General features: G+C 42.0%; 1 protein-coding gene and 1 long non-coding RNA gene across 2 annotated transcripts in view; one reads left to right on the top strand and one right to left on the bottom strand.

Annotated features, from left to right (window-relative positions):
• Window positions 1–25995, bottom strand: part of LOC134357793 (ubiquitin-conjugating enzyme E2 E2) — a 189021-nt gene that overhangs the window by 32287 nt on the left and 130739 nt on the right. Inside the window, exon 4 of the mRNA XM_063069450.1 lies at window positions 2240–2372. Coding sequence (XP_062925520.1) covers window positions 2240–2372 — 133 coding nt within the window. The remainder of the gene's footprint in view (window positions 1–2239; window positions 2373–25995) is intronic.
• LOC134357794 (uncharacterized) overlaps window positions 1–25995 on the top strand; it is a 198398-nt gene that overhangs the window by 149260 nt on the left and 23143 nt on the right. The gene's annotated exons all lie outside the window — the stretch shown is intronic.

Here is a 25995-nt window from a genome sequence, read left to right as displayed (position 1 = left end):
TCTTCAAAAACACTCCAAAACTTCTATAGATGTACAATGGAGAGCAATCTGACAGGCTGCATCACCGTCTGGTATTGGGGCTGGGGCGGGGGGGGGCGGCTACTACAAAGGACTGAAAGAAGCTACAGAAAGTTGTAAAATTAATCAGCTCCATCACGGGCACTAGCCTCCGTAGTATCCAAGACATCTTCAAGGAGTGGTGCCTCAGAAGGGTGGCGTCCATCATTAAGGACCCCCACCACCCATGACGTGCCCTCTTCTCATTGTTGCCGTCAAGTAGGAGGTACAGAAGCCTGAAGGCACACACTCAGTGATTCAGGAACAGCTTCTTCCCCTCTGCCATCCGATTTCTAAATGGACATTAAACCCATGAATGCTACCTCTCTACTTTTTTGTATTTCTTTTTGCACTACTTATTTAACTTAACTATTTAATACATATATACAATACATATTACAGTAATTCTGTTTTTTTCCTCTATATTAATCATGTATTACATTGTACTGTGCTGCTAAGGTAATAAACTTCACGACATATGCCAGTGATATTAAACCTGATTCTGATTTCTGTGCTAGCTTTTTACAAAGCTATTCAATTTGTCACACTATCGTTCCTTTCTTATCCCTGTAAATTTATTTTCAAGTATTTATTCCAATTCTCTTTGAAGATTATTATTCAATGTAATCCATCAGTATTCATGCAATGCAAGGTTACTACAATTTGGTGAGTAAAGAATATTCTCTTCATTCACCTCTAACACTTTTATACTAAACGTTTTCTCCTTGATTTTGAACACCTCTATTAATTTTTCCTACAACTTTCTCTGCTTCTCCTTTCCTTCTATTTAAATGAAGATTCTCTCCATGGGTATACCTCTGCATTCTCTCCAATGCCTTGACGGTTGTTTTCTAAACAACAGATACCTTTAGTTTTTTTTTCTCTTAAGTTTCATTGACACCTCTATCCCTTAAGTTTGAACAACTTGTTCCCCGGTGGTTAGTCAGTATCCTACTCTCTTCTACTTGTTGAGTCCTGATGCAGGGTTTCAACCTGAAATGTCCACAATTCATCTGACCCAATCGCCAATATTTGCTGCTCCACCTGCTGAATTCCTCGAGCAGATTCTAAAATCTGTAGTCTCCTACTTCTTTATGTGCTCTCTGCTTGTTGTTAAACATCCAACTCTCATTTGCTTTCTGGGCTCAGGAGTACAGAAACCATTTCTCTTGGCCCCTCTCTTCCTACATTCTCAGCATAGTTACACTGCCAATCATTGTCATGACAAACTGCAGGACAATGGGAAGTGAATGGTCAGTAAAATGGACAAGTACACAAAAGGCAAGGGTTGAAAGTGAAGGGTGAAGGATGGAAATAAAGAATGCTTAGAAAAAGAACAAAGAAATAGAACAAAGGAAGAAAAATAACAATTGGAGGGACGAGGTACTGAAGAAAGGGCAGCATGGTAGTGTAGCAGTTAGTGTGATGCTTTACAGCACCAGCAGTAAGATCACAGTTCAATTGCTGCCACTGTCTGTAAGGAGTTTCTACATTCTCCCCATGACTGCATGGATTTCCTCTAAGGGCTCTGGTTTCATCTCACATTCCAAAGACGTACAGGTTAGGGTTTGTAAGTTGTGGGTGTGCTATATTGGCACCGGAAGTATAGCAACACATGGGCAGCCCTCAGCACATCTTCGGATTGCGTTGATTGTTGAGGCAAATGACACATTTCACTGTATGTCTCAATGTACACGTGACAAGTAAATCTAATCTTTTAAGTGCAACTGAATGAAACAAGTTAAAGAATGAGTAACACACATCAAAGTTGCTGGTGAACGCAGCAGGCCAAGCAGCATCTGTAGGAAGAGGTGCAGTCCTGACGAAGGGTCTCGGCCTGAAATGTCGACTGCACCTCTTTCTACAGATGCTGCTTGGCCTGCTGCGTTCACCAGCAACTTTGATGTGTGTTGCTTGAATTTCCAGCATCTGCAGAATTCCTGTTGTTAAAGAATGAGTAAATAACTTTTGCCCAACTTTTCACTATTGGTATCTTTGATTGCATAGCAGCTAGTAGAAGGGCAAAATAAATATTGACAGGTTCCAACCAAAGGAATTATAACAGGTAGACCAATCAGACATGCTGGAGAGCTGCTCAAAGTTCATTCCATTACCTTTAAGTTTTATATTGTTAAATAAATGCTCTTTCCTGTTGCTTTACATTGCTTACAGGAGTACGCACCTTAGGTGGCTTGAAGGGGTAGTCCGGTGAAAATGTGATATCTAAGAAGAAGACACCACCCTCGTACACTGAACCTGGAGGACCCAGGATAGTTGACCTCCATTCATAGACATTGTCTCCTTTGGGCCCAGCACTATAACAGAAGAAATAGTCAATAAATATAAATGGAAATTTAAAAAAGATGTCAATATATTACTCCATATGAGGCATTTCTACACACAACACCCACAAAATGCTGGAGGAAGTCAATAAAGAGTCAACATTTCAGACTGAGACCCTTCACCAGGAGCTGTACCCAAGTTCCTCCAGCGTTTTTGTGTGTGTTACTATGGATTTCCAGCATCTGCTGAATCTCTTGTGTTCTAAACATATAACTTCAGTTTAGTATAAAGAGTATAGAAGGGATTCCTATTTATCCATCCTCACTTCTCTGCAATTTAAAGCTAACTTGCTTTCCTACTTTCCCTGTTCTTATGAAGGGTCTTCAACCAGAAATATTAACTGTGGTTTTTCTTGCTACAAATGCTCCTTGACTTGCTGTTATCAACAGTTTTGTTTTTATTTATATCACAGTATGATGTCTTTTATCTAATTAAGACATTGATGGAGTGAAAGATCAAATATTGTTGAGAGTTCTACAACGGATAGAGTTTCATGATACATGTTAACAGCAGTAACTTGGTTTTTCAGAGACCTTCAAATCCAGTAAAACATCTTGATTCAAGTCACAGAAGTGTTAAAAAAAATTGCAACATGGAGCCACAAGAGATTTGTTTATTTATTTTAAACACAAGAGATTCTGCAGATGCTGGAAATCCAAGGCTAATTACACAAAATGCTGGAGGGACTGAGCAGGTCAGGCAGCACCCATGGAAATTAGTAAATGGTTGATATTCTGGGCCAAGACCCTTCTTCAGGACTTAAAGTGGCATGCAAGAGTTTGGGCACCCCTGGTCAAAATTTCTGCTACTGTGAATAGCTAAGCGAGTAAAAGATGAACTGATTTCCAAAAGGCATAAAGTTAAAGATGACACATTTCTTTAATATTTTAGGCAAGAAAACTTCTTTCCCCCATCTTTTACAGTTTCAAAATAACAAAAATGGAAAAGGGCCCGAAGCAAAAGTTTGGGCACCCTGCATGGCAGTACTTAGTAACACCCCCTTTGGCAAGTATCACAGCTTGTAAACGCTTTTTGTAGCCAGCTAAGAGTCTTTCAATTCTTGTTTGGGGGATTTTCACCCATTCTTCCTGCAACACAAGTTTGGGCTTGTGTTGCAGCCAGTGGCACGGGGTACATTTACTGGTAGGGGGAAGAATGAATTCAATTAAATACCAGCAAATTCTGGAAGCAAACATCATACCGTCTGTAAAAAAAAAGCCGAAGATGAAAAGAGGATGGCTTCTACAACAGGATAATGATCCTAAGCACACCTCAAAATCCACGATGGGCAACCTCAAGCTGAAGGTTTTGCCATGGTCCTCACAGTCCCCTGACCTAAACATCATCGAAAATCTGTGGATAGACCTCAAAATAGCAGTGCATGCAAGACAGCCCAAGAATCTCACAGAACTAGAAGCCTTTTGCAAGGAAGAATGTGCAAAAATTCCCCAAACAAGAATTGAAAGACTCTTAGCTGGCTACAGGAAGCGTTTACAAGCTGTGATACTTGCTAAAGGGGGTGTTACTAAGTACTGCCATGCAGGGTTCCCAAACTTTTGCTTCAGCCTTTTTCCTTTTTTGTTATTTTGAAACTGTAAAAGATGGAAATAAAAAAGTTTTCTTGTTTAAAATATTAAAGAAATGTGTCATCTTTAACTTCATGCCTTTTGGAAATCAGTTTACCTTTTACTCGCTTAGCTATTCACAGTAGCAGAAATTTTGAGCGGGGTGCCCAAACTTTTGCATGCCACTGTTTATCTTATTTACAGACTCCTTAGAGAACAGTGTCAGAATTGAATTCTGAACTCCTGAGCACCTCAAACTGTAAAGGTATCATGCTAACTGCCACGCTACCGTAGTTGCTAGGCTTTTGGAAATACGTTTAAGGAATATGATGACCCCTCATTGCATTGAACTGATTCCAGAACCTATGGATTCACTTTTAAAGATTCTATAATTCATGCTCTCAGTATTATTTATTTACCAATTTATTATTATTATTATCATTATTGTATTTGCATGGTTTGACTTCTTTTACACATTGGCTGTTTGTCAGTCTTTGTGTGTACTTTAGCATTGATTCTATTGTATTTCTTCGTCCTATTCTGAATGCCTGTAAGAAAATGAATCTCAGGGTAGTATATGGTGACATGTCTGGACTTTGATAATAAATTTATTTTGAACTTTAAATCCGGAACTCTTCCTGCAACAGCAGCATGGGAATATATTGATTAGGAGTATTGACTGAGTTCAGGTGACTCACTTCCTCTGAAACAATTAGGAATGGGTAAGAAATGCAGTGCCTTGCCATTAACTGTAGATTAATAAATAAATTCCCAAAGTCCCCTTCAAGTTCTTCTTGCCGAGTCAATTTGTTACCTTGTCACTTCTTGTTAGTCACCTTATGTTCAGCTACTCCTGCACCTAGTGTTATTTTATGTACAGAGAATCAGTCTATGTATATAAGCTAATCTTGTGTCTAGACAAACAATTTATTATACATTGTGTTTTATAGGATTGCTTTTATATTTACTTTCCCCTTTCTCCTATGGTCCACTCTCCTCCCTTATTAGACTCCTTCTCCAGTCCTTTACTTTTCGTGATTGTTTATTATTACCTGGCTTCACTTGTCATCTTCTCACTAAACTTCCTTCCCCTCTCTCCACCTTTTCATTCTGCTATCTTCCCCTTTCGTTTCCACCCTGATGAAGGGCATCGGCCCAAAACATCGACTGTTTATTAATTTCCATAGATGCTGCCTGACCTGCTGAGTTCCTCCAGAGTTTTGTATGTGCTGCTCTGGATTTCCAGCATCAGCAGAATCTCTTGTTTATATTTATATTTGTTGTATTTTCTGTGCTTAATGTGTTATTTTATGCTGCATTGGATCCGGAGTAACAATCATTTCATTTTCCTTTACATTCGTACCGAAGAATACAATAAAAAAAATCAATAATCTTGAAACTTTTCTCTTCTCAGCTAAAAACTATGCCCTCTAGTATATGGCATTTCCAAAGTTCAAAGTTAATTTTTATAATCAAAGTACATATATATCACCAGACACAACCCTGAGATTCATTTTTCTTTGGGGATACTCAACAAATCTACAGAATAGTAACCATAACAGGATTAACGAAGGATCAACCAGAATGCTGGAAGATAATAAATTATAGAGGTTTGTTAAAGTTTTAGATATTATGCCAAATTTCCGCAGACTCCAAAGGAAGTAGAGGCACTGCTGTACTTTCTTTGCAATTGCATTCATAAACTGGGTCCAGGACATGTCCTCTGAAATAGTAACACCCAGGAAAAAGATCATCTCCCTACCTATACCTCTCAACATTGTATATCAGATCATCCCTTACCCTCTGGCGCTGTGGAGAAAACAATCACAGGTTATCCAACCTCTTTATAGCTACTATAATACTCTCTAATCCAGGCAACATACTGGTGAACCTATTCTGCATCCTCTCTAAAGCTTCCACATCCTTCCTGTAATGTGATGACCAGGACTGCACACAGTACTCAAAATGTGTCTCAAACAAAGGTTTTGTTTTACAGCTGCCACATGACTACCAGCTTTTATACTCAAAAAAACAAACTTTCTGCACAAGATGGGTAGTTGTGACAGATGTACTGATCACGCTTACCTAGATCAGGGGCTGTCAACCTGGAGTCCATAGACCTCTTGCTTAATGGTATTGGTCCATGGCATGAAAATGGTTGGGAATCCTAATCTAGATGAAGAATTAATGTGCTCCAATCTAAAAGGCTACAAAATGAGAGCATGAGGTTTGAGTCATTTGCTTCTTCTTAGCTGCCACAAACAAGGCAGACTAAATGGCTGCTTTCTGCATTGTAAATTTCTGATTCTGTACTTTATTGACAGGTAAAGGGTTAACATACGAGGAACGTTGATAGCTCTGGGCCTGTACTCACTGGAGTTTATTAGAATGAGGAGGGATCCCATTGAAACCTATCAAATATTGAAAGGCCTAGATAGAGTGGTCATCAAATTGAATTGAATTGACTTTAATACTTACATCCTTCATATACATGAGGAATAAAAATCTTTACATTACACCTCAGACTAAAGGTACAATGTGCAATTATTAGTCATTTATAATAAATAGTATGTACAACAGGACAGTCAATATAACATAGAAATACAGTTGTATCAGCATGAATTAATCAGCCTGATGGCCTGGTGGAAGAAGCTGTCCTGGAGTCTGTTGGTCCTGACTTTTATGCTGCGGTACTGTTTCCCAGATGGTAGTAGCTGGAATAATTTGTGGTTGGGGTGACTCGGGTCCCCAGTGATCCTTCGGGCCCTTTTTTACACACCTGTCTTTGTAAATGTCCCGAATCGTGGGAAGTTCACATTTACAGATGCGTTGGGCTGTCTGCACCACTCTCTGCAGTCTTGCGATTAAGGAAGATACAGTTCCCATACCAGACAGTGATGCAGCCAGTCAGGATGCTCTCAATTGTGCCCCTTTAGAAAGTTCTTAGGATTTGAGGGCCCATACCACACTTCTTCAACCGTCTGAGGTGAAAGAGGTGCTGTTGTGTCTTTTTCACCACGCAGCTGCTATGTACAGACCATGTGAGATCCTTGGTGATATTTACGCTGAGGAACTTAAAGCTGTTCACCATCTCAACCCCAGATCCAATAATGTCAATAGGGGTTAGCCTGTCTCCATTCCTCCCGTAGTCCACAACCAGCTTCTTCGTTTTTGCGACATTGAGGGAGAGGTTGTTTTCTTAACACCACTGTGTCAGGGTGATGACTTCTCTGTAGGCTGCCTTATTATTTTTTGAGATGAGGCCAATCAGTGTAGTGTTGTCAGCAAATTTAATTAGCAAATTGGAGCTGTGTGTGGCAACACTGTCATGGGTATACAGAGACTAAAGGAGGGGACTTAGAACACAGCCCTAAGGGGCACCTGTGTTGAGGGTCAGAGGGGCAAAGGTGAGGGAGCCCACTCTTACAACCTGCAGGCGATCTGACAGGAAGTCCAGGATCCAGTTACACAAGGCAGGGTGAAGGCAGAGGTCTCTGAGTTTCTTGTTGAGCCTGGAGGGAATTATGGTATTGAATGCTGAACTATAGTCCAAGAACTGCATTCTCACATAAACATCCCTCTTCTCCAGATATGCAAGGACGGTGTGTAGAGCCGTGGCTATTGCATCATCTGTCAATCGGTTGTGTCGATAGGCAAATTGTTTGGGATTCAGTGTGGGTGGTAGCATGCTGCAGATGTAGTCCTTGACCAGCCTCTCAAAACATTTGCTTACTGTGGAGATGAGTGTGACAGGACGCTAGTCATTCAGATATGTTACCTTGGTCTTTTTAGGTACAGGAACAATGATGGATGTTTTGAAGCAAGAGGGCACTCTGCACTGGGAGAGGGAGAGATTAAAAATGTCTGCAAACACACCTGCCCGTTGTGCCTTGCACACTGAGTACCTGCCCTGGGATGGCATCTGGTCCCACAGCCTTGTGACTGTCCACTCATTGGAATCATCTGCGTACTGTACTTCAGCCTCAGAGATGACCAAAGTGCAGGTCTCTTCGGCGGCGCTCCTCAGGGGCTCAGTGTTGGCAACACTGAATCAAGCGTAAAAAAGATTTAGCTCATCTGGGAGAGAGGCAGCGATGTTGGGAACACCACAGTGTTTAGCTTTGAAATCTGTGATGGTGTGCAGACCTTGCCATAAGCTGCGTGTGTTGTTGGTGGAGAGCTGTGTCTGGATCTTGTCCTTGTATTGTCACTTCACTGCCTTGATGACTTTGCGCAGATCATAGCTGCACTTCTTGAGTTCCTGGTGGTCACTGGCAACGCAAGTTCTGTGTCACATGGTAAGCGCTGTTCGCACGGAATGCTGATCCAGGGTTTCTGGTTTGGATAGACCCTGACTGATTTCTGGGGACAACATCCTCGATGCACTTCTGAATGAAACTCGTGACCCCTTCCGTGAACTCGGAGACATCCTCATCATGGAACTCATTCCAGCTGACATCATCAAAGCCGTCCTGCAGCATGCAGACCCATTGGTCGAACCAACAGTGGATGGTTTTAACTATGGCTCCCTCTTGATTCAGCTTCTGCCTGTACCTCAGCAGCAGCAAGATGGAGGAGTGATCTGACTTTCCAAATGGCAGATGGAGGAGCGCTTTGCAAGTGTTGCGGAAGGGAGAGTAGCAGTGGTTGAGTATGCTGTCGCCCTGTGTGCTCACCTGGATGTGTTGAGAAAACTTTGGAGAGACTTTAGACAGTGACGCTCTATTAAAGTAACCAGCGACGATGAAGGCAGCCTCTGGATGTGCAGTCTCCAGGGTGCTGATGGTCTCGTGCGGGTCTGTGAGAGCCAGATCAGTATCAGCCTGTGGCAGAATATACACAGCTGTGATAATAACAGTCGTGAACTCCCTAGGCAGGCGGAAAGGTCTACACAGCAGCTCAAGGTACTCTAGATCTAGGGGAACAAAAGGACCAGAGGGCACAGACACAGAATAGAAGGACATCCCTTTAGATCAGAGATGAAAGGAATTTCTTTAGCCAGAAGGTGGTGAATCTGTCAAATTCATTGTCACAGACGACTGTGCAGGCTAAGTTATTGGGTATATTTAAAGCAGAATTTGATAGGTTCTTGATTAGTCAGGGTGTCAAAGGATATGGAGAGAAGGTGGGAGAAGGGTTGCAAGGAATAATAAATGGGAGCAGACTTGATGGGCCGAATAGTCTGAATGCATCTCTATCTTATTATGATGCTGTTACAGAGGGCTCAAGAGGAGACAGTAGAGCAACTAGCAAAAGATCCAAGTTTGGATCTAGCACATAGATGGATTTTTAGATCGTTGGTCAGCAAAGAGAAGCTGAGAAGATATTTCCTATCTTTTCAATCAAGTGCCTGAGCCCTTTTGCACATTCTGTTGTTGAGCACGAAGGAGATTAGGGAGAGGACTATAACCTTGACAGATGAGATGAAGGTTCAGTGGTGCTTCATGCAATTCAAATCTAATACATAGCTAAACCACAGTCTGCCATACAAGTTCAGGTCTACTTGTTAAGATACTGAATGGCAGGCAGGAAATCAGAATAAAAGCTTGTAAATTAATGCAACCAAATAGCTATTACAGTAAAGTAGGTTCCAGTTAATTGAGCCATCGTCTGCAAATTTGGCCACAAAGCCGTCAGTTCCGTCATCCAAATCGTTAACAAATAATGTGAAAAGAAGCAATCACAATACCACCCACTGCAGAACACCACTAGTCATTGGCAGCCAAACAGAAAAGGCCCCCTTTGTCCATGCTCTTTACCTGCTGTTGTTCAAGCAACTTTCCTGTCATACCATGGGCTCTTACCTTGTTAAGCAGCCTCGCGTGCGGCACCTTGTCAAAGACCTTCTGAAAATGCAACTAAACAACATCCACTGACTCTCCTTTGTCTTTCCTGCCTGTCATTTTGCCTATAATTTCCTTTTTTTCTGCCTCCCTCCCTTCTTAAAAGAGTGGAGTGACATTTGCAATTTTTCAGAATCTAGTGCATCTGAGATGATCATTTCTAATGCATCCAGAATTCTTCAAAATCCTGAAGTTTATTTCATCTGGTTCAGGTGACTTATCTACCTTAAGACTTTTCAGCTTCCCAAGAAGCAGCTTCTTAGTAACAGCAACTGTACTCACTTCTACCCTCGACAGTCTCGAATTGCTGGCATACTGCTAGTGTCTTCCACAGTGAAGACTGATGCAAAATACTTATCAATGTTTGTCTACCATTTGTTTGTCCCCCATTACTACATCCTGAGCATCATTTTCCAATGGTCTAATATCCACTCTCACCTCTCTTTTATTCCAAAAAACCGTAAGACATAGGAGCAGAAGTCATTCAGTCGTGGCAGATCTTCTTTTTCTCCCCCTCCTCAGCCCCTCTCACTGGCTGCCTCCTCGTAACCTTTGGTGCTGTGTGCAATCGAGCTCTCCCTTAAATACACCCAACGACCTGACCTCCACTGCTGCCTGTGGTAATGAGTTAGACAAGTTCACCACCCTCTGGCTAAAGAAATTTCTTCACATCTCTGTTTAAAATAGATGCCCCTCTATCATGAGGCTGTATCCTCTTGTCCTGGACTTACCCCACCATGGGAAACATCCTTTCCACATCTACTCCATCTAGGCTTTTCAATATTCGAAAGGTTTCAATGAAATCCCCCCCCCCATCTTTCTAAATTCCAGCGAGTACAGACCCAGAGCTATCAAATGTTCCTTGTATGACAACCCTTTCATTCCCGGAATCATCCTGTGAACTTCCTAAGAACCATCTTCTATGACAGCATAACTTTTCCTACATGAGGGGCCCAAAACTGTTTACAGTACTCAAGCTGAGGCCTCACCAGTGCCTTATAAAGCCTCAGCATCACATCCCTGCTCTTGCATTCTGGACCTCTTGAAATAAATGCTAACATTGTATTTGCCTTCCTCACCACTGACCCTACCTGCCAGTTAAACTTTCGGGTGTTCTACACAAGAACTCCCAAGTCTCTTTGCATCTCAGATTTTTGGATTTTCTCCCCATTTAGAAAATAGTCTGCACATTTATTTCTACTACCGAAGTACATGATCATGCATTTTCCAACACTGTATTTCATTTGCCATTTTCTTGTCCATTCTCCTAATCTGTCTAAGTCCTATAGCCTACCTGTTTCCTCAACACTATCTGCCCCTCCACCAATCTTCGTATCATCTGCAAACTTGGCAACAAAGCCACTTACTCGATCATCTAAATCATTGATATACACATAAAAAGAAGTGGTCCCAATACCGACCCCTTTATACATCTTACTAACCTTTCCTTATACATCTGAAAAAACTTTTGGTATCCTCTTTTATATTATTAGCTAGCTTACCCTTTGGCTTTTATAGTTGCCTTCTATTGGTTTTTAAAAGTTTCCCAATCCACTAATTTTTGCTATATTATATGCCCTTTTGTTTTCTTTCATTGCTGTCTCTGACTTCCTTTGTTAGCCTTGGTTGCCTCATTACAAACAAGAGAAAATCTGCAGGTGCTGGAAATCCAAGCAACACACACAAAATGCTGGGGGAACTCAGCAGGCCTGAGAAGGGTCCTGTTGAAGGGTCTCGACCCGAAACGTCAACTGTTTGTCAATTCTTAATCTCTCCCTCTCCCAGTGTAGAGTGCCCTCCTCCTTCAAATTATACACCATTGTCCCTGTACCAAAAAAGACCAAGGTAACATGCCTGAACGACTGACGTCCTGTCACACTCACCTCAATAATAAGCAAATGCTTTGAGAGGCTGGTCAAGGATTACATCTGCAGCTTGCTACCACCCAAATTGGATCCCCTACAATTTGCCTACCGACACAACCGATCGACAGACGATGCATTAGCCACTGCTCTACATACCGTCCTTACACATCTGGAGAAGAAGGATGCTTATGTGAGAATGCTGTTCTTGGACTACAGTTCAGCATTCAACACCATAGTTCCATCCAGGCTTGACAAGAAGTTCAGAGACCCTGGCATTCACCCTGCCTTGTGCAGCTGGATCCTGGACTTCCTGTCAGATCATCAGCAGGTTGTAAGACTGGGCTCCCTCACCTCCAACCCTCTGACTCTCAATACAGGAGCCCCTCAGGGCTATGTACTGAGTCCCCTCCTTTAACCGCTGTATACCCATGACTGTGTCGCCACCCACAGCTCTAATCTATGCTAATTAAATTTGCCGACGACAGTACATTGATTGGCCTCATCACAAACAATAACTAGATGGCCTACAGGGAAGAACTCATTTCTCTGACACAGTGGTGTCAAGAAAACAACCTCTTCCTCAATGTTGCAAAAACAAAGGAGCTGGTTGTGGATTACAGGAGGAATGGAGACGGGCTAACTCCTATTGACACCAATGGATCTGGGGTTGAGAGGGTAAACAGCTTTAAGTTCCTCGGCATCCACATTACCAAGGACCTCATATGGTCTCCATACACCAGCTGTGTGGTGAAAAAAGCACAACAGCGCCTCTTTCACCTCAGACGGTTGAGGAAGTTTGGTATGGGCCCCCAAATCCTAAGAACTTTCTACAGGGGCACAATTGAGAGCATCCTGACTGGCTGCATCACTGTCTGGCGTGGGAACTGTACCTCCCTTATCACAGGACTCTGCAGAGGGTGGTACAGACTGCTCAGCACATCTGTAGTTGTGAACTTCCCATGATTCAGGACATTGACAAGGACAGGTGTGTAAAAAGGGCCCGTAGGATCATTGGAGACCTGAGTCACCCCAACCACAATCTATTCCAGTTGCTACCATCTGGGAAGCAGTACCGCAGCATAAAAGCCAGGACCAACAGGGTCCAGGACTGCTTCTTTCACCAGGCCATCAGTCTGATGAACTCACGTATAGAGTTGAGTATACTCTATATTACATTGACTGTTCTATTTATTATAAATTACTATGATTGCACATTGCACATTTAGATGGAGACATAACGTAAAGATTTTTACTCCTCATGCATGTGAAGGATGTAAGAAATAAAGTCAATTCAATACTCTTTTCTAGAGATGCTGCCTGGCCTGCTGACTTCCTCCAGCATTTTGTGTGTGATGGTTGCCTCATCCTCTCTTTAAAATAATTCTTCATCTGTGAGATGTTATCTATTAACACGGCTTCTGACCCTGCCCATTGCTGTTCTGCCGTTATCCCTGCTAGTGTCCCCTTCCAATCAACTTTGGCCAGCTCCTCTCTCACACCTCTGTAATTCCATTTACACCACTGTAATACTGATACTACAGGGGTGAATTCTATCATATTATGATCACAACCTCCTAAACTCCCTAATCTATTCTGGGTCATCTGGTAGTGCTCTAATTTGCTCTGTATTTCATTTAAATACACAATTTGTTACTCATTTAAATGGTGGTTTGTCTTTCTTTACACCTTTTTAACTATATCCATGAAACTTTGGCTAATTGGGGCAGCTGCTTAACTGGACCAAAATGTATTGGTTCCAATGTGTCCCAATTAACAACAATCCACTGTATTTGGATTTATTATTTTAAGTTTAAAGACAAAAAATACACAAGGTTAGATGTGTTAAAAAGAATCTAGCTCCATTGCTAACAAAAATAAGAAAAAATAACTGAATCATGTCAATTTGATTAGCGTAGAAATTTTGAATGAGTACATTAAGCACAATAGCAAACAATCAGCATCCTTAAGGACAATGACTCAGTGCAAATCCTTCTAGTCAGCATTGAAATAGCTCTTACTTTGCATTAATTGTCATATTGTTGCCACAAGCTGACGTCAAGCAAATCCTGTACAGCTGTTGAAGAGCACAGATGAACTGGGTAGATTTGCTGAGGACTTTTTTCGCTGGGTCTTCACAGCAGGAGCTGGTTACAAACGCAGTTTCAGTATGCCACAAGATAAAACAGCTTGTAACAGTTTGCAGTAAGCAGCTGTCCAAATTGAGGCTATGAACAATTTCCAGCTCCTCCGCACTGGCTCTCTGGCTTAGAAAATGCTGACATCCATATGCGCCTAGTATTTTGTGGCAGTTCTGCCTCTCGATAAGCTTCAATTCCATCTCCTCACCCACAATCTGTATGTACACCACTCTGAAACTGGCTGTACTCTGAATAAGACCCTAAGACACAGGAGCAGAATTAAGCCATTTGGCCCATTGAGTCTGCTCCAACATTAAATCATGGCAATTTAGGAATTTATTATCCTGTTCAACCCCATTCTCCTGCCCTCTCCTTGTAACATGACATCTTTACTAATCAAGAAACTATCAAATTCTGCTTTAAATATACCCAACGACTTGTCTTCCACAGCTGTCTGTGGCAATGAATTTCACAGATTCACCACCCTCTGGCTAAAGAAATTCCGCCTCATCGCTATTCTACATGAAGGTCCCTCTACTCTGAGTCTGTGCCCTCTGGTCCTAGACTCTATTGGAAACATCCTCTCCATGCCCATTCTAAGTCTTTCAATATTCAGAAGGCTTCAATGAGATCTTCTCCTTTCTCCCACCTTTCCTTCTACACTCTAGCGAGTACAGACCCAGAGGCATCAAATGCGCCTCACACATTAATCCTTTCATCTCCGGAATCTTTCTCATGAACTTAATCTAGACTTTCTCCAATGCTTTATGAAGACTCAGCAATAAATCCTTGCTTTTACAGTACAGTAAAAAAGTCTTCGACGCATAGGGTGCTCCATGTTGACAAATACAGTACTGTATTTGTCCATGTGGAGCAGAGAACGAGCAAAGTACGCTGGGAATAGTGAGGGTGGATGCCGCTGGAGGGGTGTGGGACAGGTGGCAGAGGAGTGCCGGGGCGGAAGGTGGCATGTGTGCAGACACACCCAGCCCCAAAGACACCAGGCAAGGTAATTTGATTCTAAACAATTGGTATATTGATGATTACCGAATGTCTCTCTGGTGCTTCCCATTCCCTCCCCTCTCCCTTCTCCTTTTCCCAACCATCATTCCCCATCCCACTCTCAGACCCCAATAGAGACCCATATCAGAATCAGGTATCAATCATGTACGTCATGAAATGCTTCTTTTCTTGCAGCAGCAGTACAGTGTGGTCCATAAAATTACTACAAATATATACACTTAAGATTTTTGCACAACACTGTATATTCTAGTTCTCTCAAAAAGAATGCTAACATTCCATTTGCCTTCCTTACTATCAGTTCGTTAGCTGTAATAAATATCAAACACAAGCACAATGGAGCTTGAAGAAGTTTCAAAACATAACTCCTCTTAGATTCAACACTAGTGTTGGTGTTCAAGATACAAGTTGATATTTATAATGTCCTAATGCAGTATCTCATTATCCGCAAAAATAAACCCTTTATGTCAGTCCATAGTTTTGGTGAGCAATAACTGACTTGGATCAGACTATCGGCCTCTTGTGGGTTTTAGCAATTTAGGGGAGACTTCTTAAAATTCACTTTTTCTTTAATGTAAAGAACATTATCTTCCTTTGGGTGGTAAATTATGAGTACACTGTGAGTTATAGATGAACAAGATAATGAGAAATCAAAAGAGTATCCAGCTCTTTATTCCATCTGATGATGAATGTAAAGAAACTAACAAAAATGTTGCTTGGTAAGGACAAAGGACAGCATCTCCCGAGAAACAGCTGTCAACCCAAACAAAAGAGCTGTCCTCAAGTCACTATCAGAATGGTTGGCACTTACATGAGTGCGGACAAAAATTTTCCTTTGAGGAAAAAGACTACTGTTAATAGTCAACTGCTGGCTGACCATCTTTGTCAATGATCCACAATAACAAACTGTAAGCACTTGGTGATAAGCATGCAACACAGACTATATTCACAGTGCTTCCAAATGATCAAGCCACATACCAAAAGCATGAGATTCATGAACAGTTATTCCTACAACCACTAGGCTCCTGAACTGGCATGAACACTGAACTGATTCCACAACCTACAGACACACTTTCAAGGACTTTACGACTCATGTTCTCAATATTATTTGTTTATATACACCCTATCCTCGTTATATGCGTCTTCAGACAATGTGGATTCACAGTTATGCGAGGCTGTTGGGACGAGAAGCACCGCTTTCCCAGCAATACAAGTCACGTGCGCATGCCTCACAGCCTCACTTCCGCCAATCTCACATTGGTTTTCGCAGCGTGTGGATGTGTGATCTTGCGCTCTTAAACTTTTGTTGTTATTACCTACAGTGCACTGATTTTGTGCTTGAAATACTTAACTATGTCTCCTAAGCGTCCTATGTCAAGTCTGGGCCATCAGCCAAGCGACAGAGAACCGCTTTAACACTTGAAAAAAAGTTGGAAATTATAAACAGGGCCACGTCAGGTGAAGGTAGCACAGCTCTGGGATGCTACTTCGGCCTGGGTGAGTCCACGATCAGAAACATAAAGAAAAATGCTGAGAAAATAAAAAGTGCAGGGATTGATTCATCACAAGTGTCTTCAAAGATTGTTACCAAATTGTGTTACCCGATTATGACAAAAATGGAGAAAATGTTGAGTTTGTACACTGAGCATGAAACAAAGAAATAAAACAACACTCAGTTCCGATCATCTTCGTGTGAAAGCTTTGGAAATTTATGGTCGCCTTTGTTCAGAGGCTAGTGAGGAAGTATCAAGTGATATTGTTAGCTTAAATGCGCGTAGGGGATGGTTTTCTAAGATTGTTGATCGTCACAGGCTTCACAACTTAGCTGTGCGTGGTGAGCAAGCCAGTGCTGACCACAAAGCAGCTGAACGCTACCCTTTGCAGTTGGGGGCTATGATAGCTGAGTTAGGCATCACACCAAAGCAGGTGTTTAATGCTGACGAGACCGGGCTTTTTTGGAAGCGTATGCCGAAACACTTGGCACAAATGGCGGTGGACATGGACCCAAGTTTAGAACAGAGTCAGTATTTCAGTCGTTCCCTGCAGTCAATCCTTCTTCCCTACAAGCAAATTTATGCTGAAAAACAAAATGCTGCCAAGCAAACAAGCCTAACCACTTTCTTCAAACCGGTGTCATCTCCTGCTGCCGGCAATTCTGAAAGTTCTTCCTTCACCCCTTGCTGTCCTTGATAATCCTTTTAAATCTTTTTATTGAATAAGTATACAAAAAGGTAAGCCATATAGGCACTAATACACTGTTAGAATATAATAAAATTACAGGAGATATTAATACAGAGAAAAAAAATGATACAAACAATGTAATTTAAACATAACATACTAAGGTAACATAATAGACATAATAGTATACTAATTTATATATATATATATATCAATAGAGAAAAGGAAACAAAAACCCCCCAAAAAAACCCACCGTGCAACTAAACTAAAAGCAAAGCAAAGCAATGGGCTAACTTGGAACCAAGTAGAGTTAAAGAACTTAAAATCACGTCCTCAAACCCGACCTCCATTAAAAACAGTAAAAAAAAACAAGAAGGGTATATAAATATGGAGCAAAAAAGAGAAGAAAAAAAATTACATTAAATGCTGTCCTTGATGATCCTGACGACCCACAACTATCCACGTCATCCATGTAAAGCTGCCCGACACAACACAACCACTCATCTCCCAGAGCGAACACACCTGCCACTGTTGGTAAGTACTGTACACCCTAGTATGTTAACTTTCTATGATTTATTACATTGAATAAATTGATAAAATATAACTTAAATTGATAAAATATAATACAAATGTTGCCTTGTGGTACTGCTTTTGTGCCGTATTGGTATGAAAATGTGAAGAAATTACAGATAAAACATATTTAGGAAGCCCTCCAGAACGCATCCCTATTTTCTCTATTTAAATAATTATTCACATTATGCATTTCCATATTATGCGTTGACTGTGAGGAATGTATCTCCCACATATAACGAGGATAGGGTGTATTATCAGTTTTGATTTTCTTTGTATCTGCCCAACTTGCCATCTTTTGCGCTTTATTTATTTTTCCATGTCCTTTTTTTAAGTGATTCTATTTTCTGTACTTCTTTTAAAAAAATGATTCTATTGTGTTTCTATGTATCCACAGTGAATGCCCACAAGAAAATGAATCTGAGGATGGTATATGGTGATATACTTTGCACCGTGCCTCCCCTAAACTTGCATCTCTTCCAGACACATCAACGATGATCAATAAACATGTACCATTCTCTTTCAGCCAGCAAGCTTCAAGATTTAACCATCGTGCCAGTGCCGATGCATCCCACTGCCACGGGCCTCAATGACTTCCGCCCAGTTGCACTCACCCCCATCACTGCAAAGTACTTTGAGAGACTGGTTCTATCACATCTGAAATCCTGTCTGCCCACTACTCTGGACCCCCATCAATTTGCCTATCGCACCAACAGGTCAACAGGGGTCGCCATCTCCATGGCACTTCACTCTGCCCTGACCCACCTGGACAGCCCCAACTCTTACGTCAGAATGCTGTTTATTGACTTCAGTTTGGTTGGCATTCAATACTGTGATCCCCTCCAAGCTGATCGCCAAACTTCGCCAGCTTGGTATCAGCTCATCCCTCTGCAATTGGACCTTGGACTTTCTGACTAATAGACCCCAATCAGTTAAGTTAGACAACCTCTCTTCCTCCATTCTCACCCTGAACACCGGCGTGCCTCAAGGCTGTGTGTTGAGCCCTCTTCCGTACTCCCTTTTCACCTATAACTGCGTTCCTGTACATGGATCCAACTCCATAATCAAGTTTGCAGACGACACCACGGTGGTTGGCCTGATCAGAGGGGACGACGAGATGGCCTACAGGGACAAGGTCCAGCACCTGGCCGCATGGTGTGCCGACAACAACCTGGCCCTTAACACCCAGAAGACCAAGGAGATCATTGTGGACTTCAGGCATGCTTGGAGCCACACTCACGTCCCCATCTACATCAACAGAGCTGCAGTGGAGCGAGTATCAAGCTTTAAATTCCTTAGTGTTCACATTTCCGAGGATCTCACCTGGTCCCTGAACTCCTCCATCCTGATCATAAAGGCGCAACAGCGCCTTTATTTCCTGCGGAAAGCTCACCTCTGTCCCAGGATACGGACGAACTTTTACCGCTGTACCATTGAGAGCATACTCACCAACTGCATCTCAGTGTGGTATGGCAATTGTCCCATATCAGACCGTAAAACACTTCAGCGTGTGCGAAAACTGCCCAGCGGATTATCGGCAGCCAATTGCCCACCATTGAGAACATCTACCATAATTGCTGCCTGGGCTGGGCGAAAAGCATTATCAAGGATGCATCTCACCCTAACCATGGACTTTTTACTCTCCTCTCATCCAGTAGGCACTGCAGGAGCCTCTGCTCCTGCACCAGCAGGCAGGGGAAGAGCTTCTTCCCTGAGGCTGTGACCCTGCTGAACTTGACATCACACCGCTAAGCAGTATTACACTCATATTGTACTGTCTCAGTACTTTTATATTTGTGTGCTGTAGCACTTACTTTTCATTTGCAGTTATTTTGTAAATAACACTATTGTTTGCATTACTGGTTAGATGCTAACTACATTTCATTTGCTTTGTATCTGTACTCGGCACAATGACAATAAAGTTGAATCTAATCTAATCTAATCTAATACAGTGGCATGCAAAAATTCCTTGGTCAAAATTTCTGTTACTGTGAATAGCTAAGTGAGTAAAAGATTTCCAAAAGTCATAAAGTTAAAGATGACATATATCTTTAATATTTTAAGATTACTTTTTTATTTTCATCTTTTACAGTTTCAAAATAACAAAAAAAGAAAAGGGCCCAAAGCAAACGTTTGGGCACCCTGCATGGTCAGTACTTAGTAACACCCCCTTTGGCAAGTACTGTATCACAGCCTGTAAACGCTTTCTGTGGCCAGCTAAGAGTCTTTCAATTCTTGCTTGGGGGATTTTCACCCATTCTTCCTTGCAAAAGGCTTCTAGTCCTGTGAGATTCTTGGGCCGTCTTGCATGCACTGCTCTTCTGAGGTCTATCCACAGATTTTTGATGATGTTTAGGTCGGGGGACCGTGACGACCATGGCAAAACCTTCAGCTTGCGCCTCTTGAGGAGGTCCATTGTGGATTTTGAGGTGTGTTTAGGATCATTATCCTGTTGTAGAAGCCATCCTCTTTTCATCTTCAGCTTTTTTACAGATGGTGTGATGCTTGTTTCCAGAATTTGCTGGTAATTAATTGAATTCATTCTTCCCTCTACCAGTGAAATGTTCCCTGTGCCACTGGCTGCAACACAAGCCCAAAGCATGATCGATCTACCCCTATGCTTAACACTCGCAGAGGGGTTCTTTTCATGAAATTCTGCACCCTTTTTTCTCCAAACATACCTTTGCTCATTGCGGCCAAAAAGTTCTATTTTAACTTCATCAGTCCACAGGACTTGTTCCCAAAATGCATCAGGCTTGTTTAGATGTTCCTCCGCAAACATCTGACGCTGAATTTTGTGGTGCGGATGCAGGAAAGGTTTTCTTCTGATGGCTCTTCCGTGAAGGTCATATTTGTGCAGGTGTCGCTGCACAGCAGAACAGTGCACCACCACTCCACAGTCTGCTAAATCTTCCTGAAGGTCTTTTGCAGTCAAACGGGGGTTTTGATTTGCCTTTCTAGCAATCCTACGAGCAGTTCTCTCGGTAAATTTTGTTGGGTCTTCCAGACCTCAACTTGACCTCCACCATTTCTGTTAACTGCCATTTCTCAATTCCATTACGAACCGAGGAAACGGCTACCTGAAAACGCTTTGCTATCTTATAGCCTTCTCCTGCTTTGTGGGCATCATTTATTTTAATTTTCAGAATACTAGGCAGCTGCTTAGAGGAACCCATGGCTGCTGATTGTTGGGACAAGGTTTGAGGAGTCAGGATATTTATAAAGCTTTGACATTTGCATCACCTGGCCTTTCCACAAATGATAATCTACATGATATAATAATGCCATGACTGAATTTCTATATTAGCATAGTCAGCAAGTTGTTGCACAGGAAACCATAAAGCCACACTGCACTACTCCCATGTGCTTCACTGTCATCACAGAGCTGCAATGCCACCACATACAACACCACTTTTCATCCTGTCCTGAAACACACATCTCGATTATTAACCCTTAACTCTGTAGGATGTCCAACAACTGCTATAATTAACAATTTACTATATCAAATTACAAACAGATTGCTTACAACTGTTTTAAGGTCTTCAAAAGGAAATATAAATTAAAGAATGGTGTTGCAGTCATCAGAAAATATTACATAATATGTCATGTTTTACATATTTTGAGGAGATCTGGCATTTTACCAAAAACGTTTAGCAAATTTTTAACAGATGCACTGTGGAGAGCAATCTAACTGGTTGCATCACCACCTGGAATGGAGGGATCACTGCACAGGATCAGAAAAAGTTGTAGAGGTTTGTAGTTTCAGCCAGCTCCATCGTGGGCACTAGCCTCCTCACCGTAGAGGACATCTTCAAAAGGCGATGCCTCAAGAAGGAGTCACCCATCACTAAGGATCCTCACCATCTGAGACATGCCCTCTTTTCATCGCTACCATCAGGGAGGAGATGCAGGAGCCTGAAAATACACACTCAACATTTTAGGAACAGCTTCTTTCTCTCCAACATCAGATCTCTGAGCAGTCCATGAACATAGGAACACTACCTCAAAATTGCTGGTGAATGCAGCAGGCCAGGCAGCATCTCTAGGAAGAGGTACAGTCAACGTTTCAAGAAACGTCGGCTGTACCTTTTCCCAAAACCCAAACCATCGACTGTACCTCTTCCTAGAGATGCTGCCTGGCCTGCTGCGTTCACCAGCAATTTTGATGTGTTGCTTGAAATTCCAGCATCTGTAGATTCCCTCGTGTTTGCATTTTTGAACACTACCTCACTATTTTGCTCTCTTTTTGCACTATTTATTTCTTATTATAACTTATAGTAATTTTTCATGAATTGCACTGTACTACTGCAGGAAAACAAATTTCATGACACATCAACTGTGCTCTCAAACGCATCTCCCCCATTTCACGCACATCTGCTCTCACTCCATCCTCCTGCTACCCCACTAGGAATAGGGTTCCCCTTGTCCTCACCTACCACCCCACCAGCCTCCGGATCCAACATATAATTCTCCATAACTTCCGCCACCTCCAACAGGATCCCACCACTAAGCACATCTTTCCCTCCCCCCCACTCTGCTTTCCGCAGGGATTACTCCCTACGCAACTCCCTTGTCCATTCGTTTCCCCCCCCATCCCTCCTCACCGATCTCCCTCCTGACACTTATCCGTGTAAGTGGAACAAGTGCTACACATGCCCTTACACTTCCTCCCTCACCACCATTCAGGGCCCCAGACAGTCCTTCCAGGTGAGGCGACACTTCACCTGTGAGTCGGCTGGGGTAATATACTGTGTCCGGTGCTCCCAATGTGGCCTTCTATATATTGGTGAGTCCCGACGCAGACTGGGAGATCATTTCGCTGAACACCTACGCTCTGTCCACCAGAGAAAGCAGGATCTCCCAGCCCAGTGGCCACACATTTTAATTCCACATCCCATTCCCATTCTGATATGTCTATCCACTTCCTCCTCTACTGTAAAGATGAAGCCACACTCAGGTTGGAGATAGGCATCCATTAGTCTCGTGAGACCATGGATTTGCGCCTTGGAAGGTTTCCAGGGCGCAGGCCTGGGCAACGTTGTATGGAAGACCGCCACTTGCCTATGCTGCAAGTCTCCCCTCTCCACGCCATCAATGTTGTCCAAGGGAAGGGCACTAGGGCCGATACAGCTTGGCACCGGTGTCGTTGCAGAGCAATGTGTGGTTAAGTGCCTTGCTCAAGTACACAACACACTGCCTCACCTGAGGCCCGAACTAGCAACCTTCAGATCACTAGACTGACGCTTTAACCACTTGGCCACGAGCCAACAAAAAACTTGGAGGAACAACACCTTATATTCCGTCTGGGTAGCCTCCAACCTGATGGCATGAACGTTGACTAACTTCCACTAATGCCCCACCTCTCCCTCGTACCCCATCCGTTATTTATTTATATACACACATTCTTTTTCTCTCTCCTTTTTCTCCTCTGTCCCTCTCACTATACCCCTTGCCCATCCTCTGGTTCCCCCCCTGCCCTTTTCTTTCTCCCTAGGCCTCCTGTCCTATGATCCTCTCATACCCCTTTTGCCAATCAACTGTCCAGCTCTTGGCTCCATCCCTCCCCCTCCTGTCTTCTCCCATGATTTCGGATCTCCCCCTCCCCCTCTCAAATCTCTTACTAGCTCTTCTTTCAGTTAGTCCTAACGAAGGGTCTTGGCCCGAAACATCGACTGTACCTCTTCCTAGAGATGCTGCCTGGCCTGCTGCATTCACCAACAACTTTGATATGTGTTGCTTGAAATTTCAGCATCTGCAGATTTCCTGTGTTTGCGTTTCATGACATGTCAGTGATAATAAATCTATGTCTGATTGATTGTTTATATTTCATGATGATCAAATTAAATGTTGTTTGCTTTTTATCTCTTGTGGATTTTGTCAATGGTACTTCATTCAGTCAAGTGAGACAAGATATTTGGAATGACGTGGCATTCCTGGTTCAGAGCAAAGGAACTAATCAGGAACAATGAGACTTCTACTCATTTATTTTTCAGCTTTGGGAGTGTCAGTCGCCATATATTTGACATATAAAACCAAGCAGCAGAGGAAACATTGGCAGCACATCAAAATAATCCCACCCTAGTTTATCTGCTAGGTACAGTAAATGTGAAAACAGATTTCTAGTCCACTCTGGGTACCAATCTAAAGGAATCCTAATTCAAACACATGTCTGTATGTACACTTAGGTTTAATAGAAACTAAAATTAATATAAACTATCTGCAGATTTTCTCTTGTTTGCTATTTCTTTTCTTCTCTTTTTGCACTAGTTCAATTTAATTTTTTAAATATACTTCCTGCAATTTTTTGTTGTGTATTGCAAAGTACTGCTGCCACAAAACAACAAATTTCATAACATGTGACAGTGATATTAAACCTGATTCTGCTCAATCATGACATTTTCTTCTAAGTATGTGAACTTGTTCAGAGGTACTGGGCTTGTTATTTGGGGCTCTGAATTCAATCTTGGTCCCTGTTCGCTCAACATATGTCAGATTGTTAATTAATGAAGAAATAACAACAGACACAGGGACTGTGCAACATTCTCTCATGGGCATTCCATGCTTACTAATTGTGGCAGTACAACACAACATGCAAGAATTGTCATGATTTTGAAGAATTCAAAATGTTTAAAATCGAATAGGTTTATAAAAATACAACCAGGTACAATTTCAAATCCATATGCCTGGAGATCCTTGTGCTCTGGATGGGCACATCAGCAGAGCCTCATTAGTAACAAAAGACTTCTATTTTTTCTCTGCCTCGGGGAGTGTCAGTCACCACATATTTGACATATAAAACCTGAAAAGCCTGATGGCCTCACATGCAAATGATATAGATTAAAGATTTATTTGTCACCTGTGTAGCTGCAAGAAGTTTGTGAATCCTTTGTAATTACCTGGTTTTCTGTATTAAAATATGGTCTGATCTTCATCTAAGTCACAATGTTAGAAAAACACTATTTGCCTGAACTAATTATTTAATCATTCACAGTTCAGGCTAGAAAAAGAGAACATTTCTTGTAGCTGCTGATCAGACTTGCCCAACAGCGAGGAGGAATTTGAGAGCATTCCTTCATACAAAACTGTTTCAGATCATCAGTATTTCTGGGATACCTTGTATGAACAGCCCTCTTCAGGTCTTGTCACAGCATCTCAATTGGGCTACGGTCTGGACTCTGACTCTGACATTCCAAACACTAATTTTCTTCTTTCTAAATAATTCTGTTGTTGATTTACTCTTCTGTTTCGGATCATTATTTTGTTGCGTCACCCAACTTCTATTAAGCTTCAGGTAACGGACTGCTACCTTGACATTCTCCTGTAAAATGTCTTGATATAATTTAGAATTCATTGTTCCCTCAGTGACCGCAAACTATCCAGGATCTAAGGCAGCAAAGCAGCACCAAACCATGATGCTCCTTCCAACCATGCTTCACAGTTGGGGTGAGGTTTTGGTGAAGGTCTGCAGTGCCCATTTTCCTCCAAATATAGCGGTGTGCATTTCTGCCAAAAAGTTCAACTTTTTTTCTCATCTGTTCACAGACATTGTCCCAGAAGTGTTGTGGATCATCCAGGTGTCTTTTTTTTTGCAAATTTGAGACATGCAGCATTGTTTCTGTTTGGAGAGCAATGTTTCCTTAGTGGTGTCCTTCCATGAACACCATTCCTGTTCAGTGCTTTTCTTATAGTGGACACGTGAACAAAGACTTTAGCAAGTTCTAGAGATTTCTGCAGGTTTTTTGCTGTTAACCTGGATTCTTTTTCACCTCCTTCAGCATTGCACATTGTGATCTTTGCAGGAGACCCACTCCTAGGAAGAGTAGTAACAGTACTGAATTTCATCCATTTGTAGATAATTTCTCTAACTGTGGACTGATGAACACTCAGGTCTTTAGAAATGCTTTTGTTGCCTTTTCCAGCTTCATGCCTCTCTACAAATTTTCTTCTAATGTCCTCTCTTAAAGTTGTTTTGATCAAGGTATAGTGCACATAAATAGATCTTTCTTGAGAAGAGCAGGTTCTGTCAGTAAAGTAACTTTGTGCGTCTTTTTATAGGACAGGGCACCTCCAATCTCATCTCATTGATTGGAACAGCTGACTCCAAATAGCTTTTGTAGATGGCGTTACCCCAGAGGTTCACACAGCTTTTTGAACCAAGGCTGTGATTGTTTAAATGGTGTACTTAGTATCGGTGAGAAATAGTACAATTGTTTGTGTGTTATTAGTTTAGGCAGATTGTGCTTGTCTATTATTGTGACTTAGATGAAGATCAGACCACATTTTATGAGTAATTAATACAGAACACCAGGTAATTGCAAAGGGTTCGCAAACTTTTTCTTGGAACTATACATCGAAACATACAGGGAAATGCGTTGTCTGCATCAAATCAAATCAGTCAGGATTCCGCTGGGTAGCC

This window comes from Mobula hypostoma, chromosome 17 (genome assembly GCF_963921235.1).
Source record: "Mobula hypostoma chromosome 17, sMobHyp1.1, whole genome shotgun sequence".
Taxonomy (NCBI): Eukaryota; Metazoa; Chordata; class Chondrichthyes; order Myliobatiformes; family Myliobatidae; genus Mobula; species Mobula hypostoma.
The sequence above is the reverse complement of the archived record's forward strand: the minus strand, read 5'-3'. Positions and strand labels throughout refer to the sequence as shown.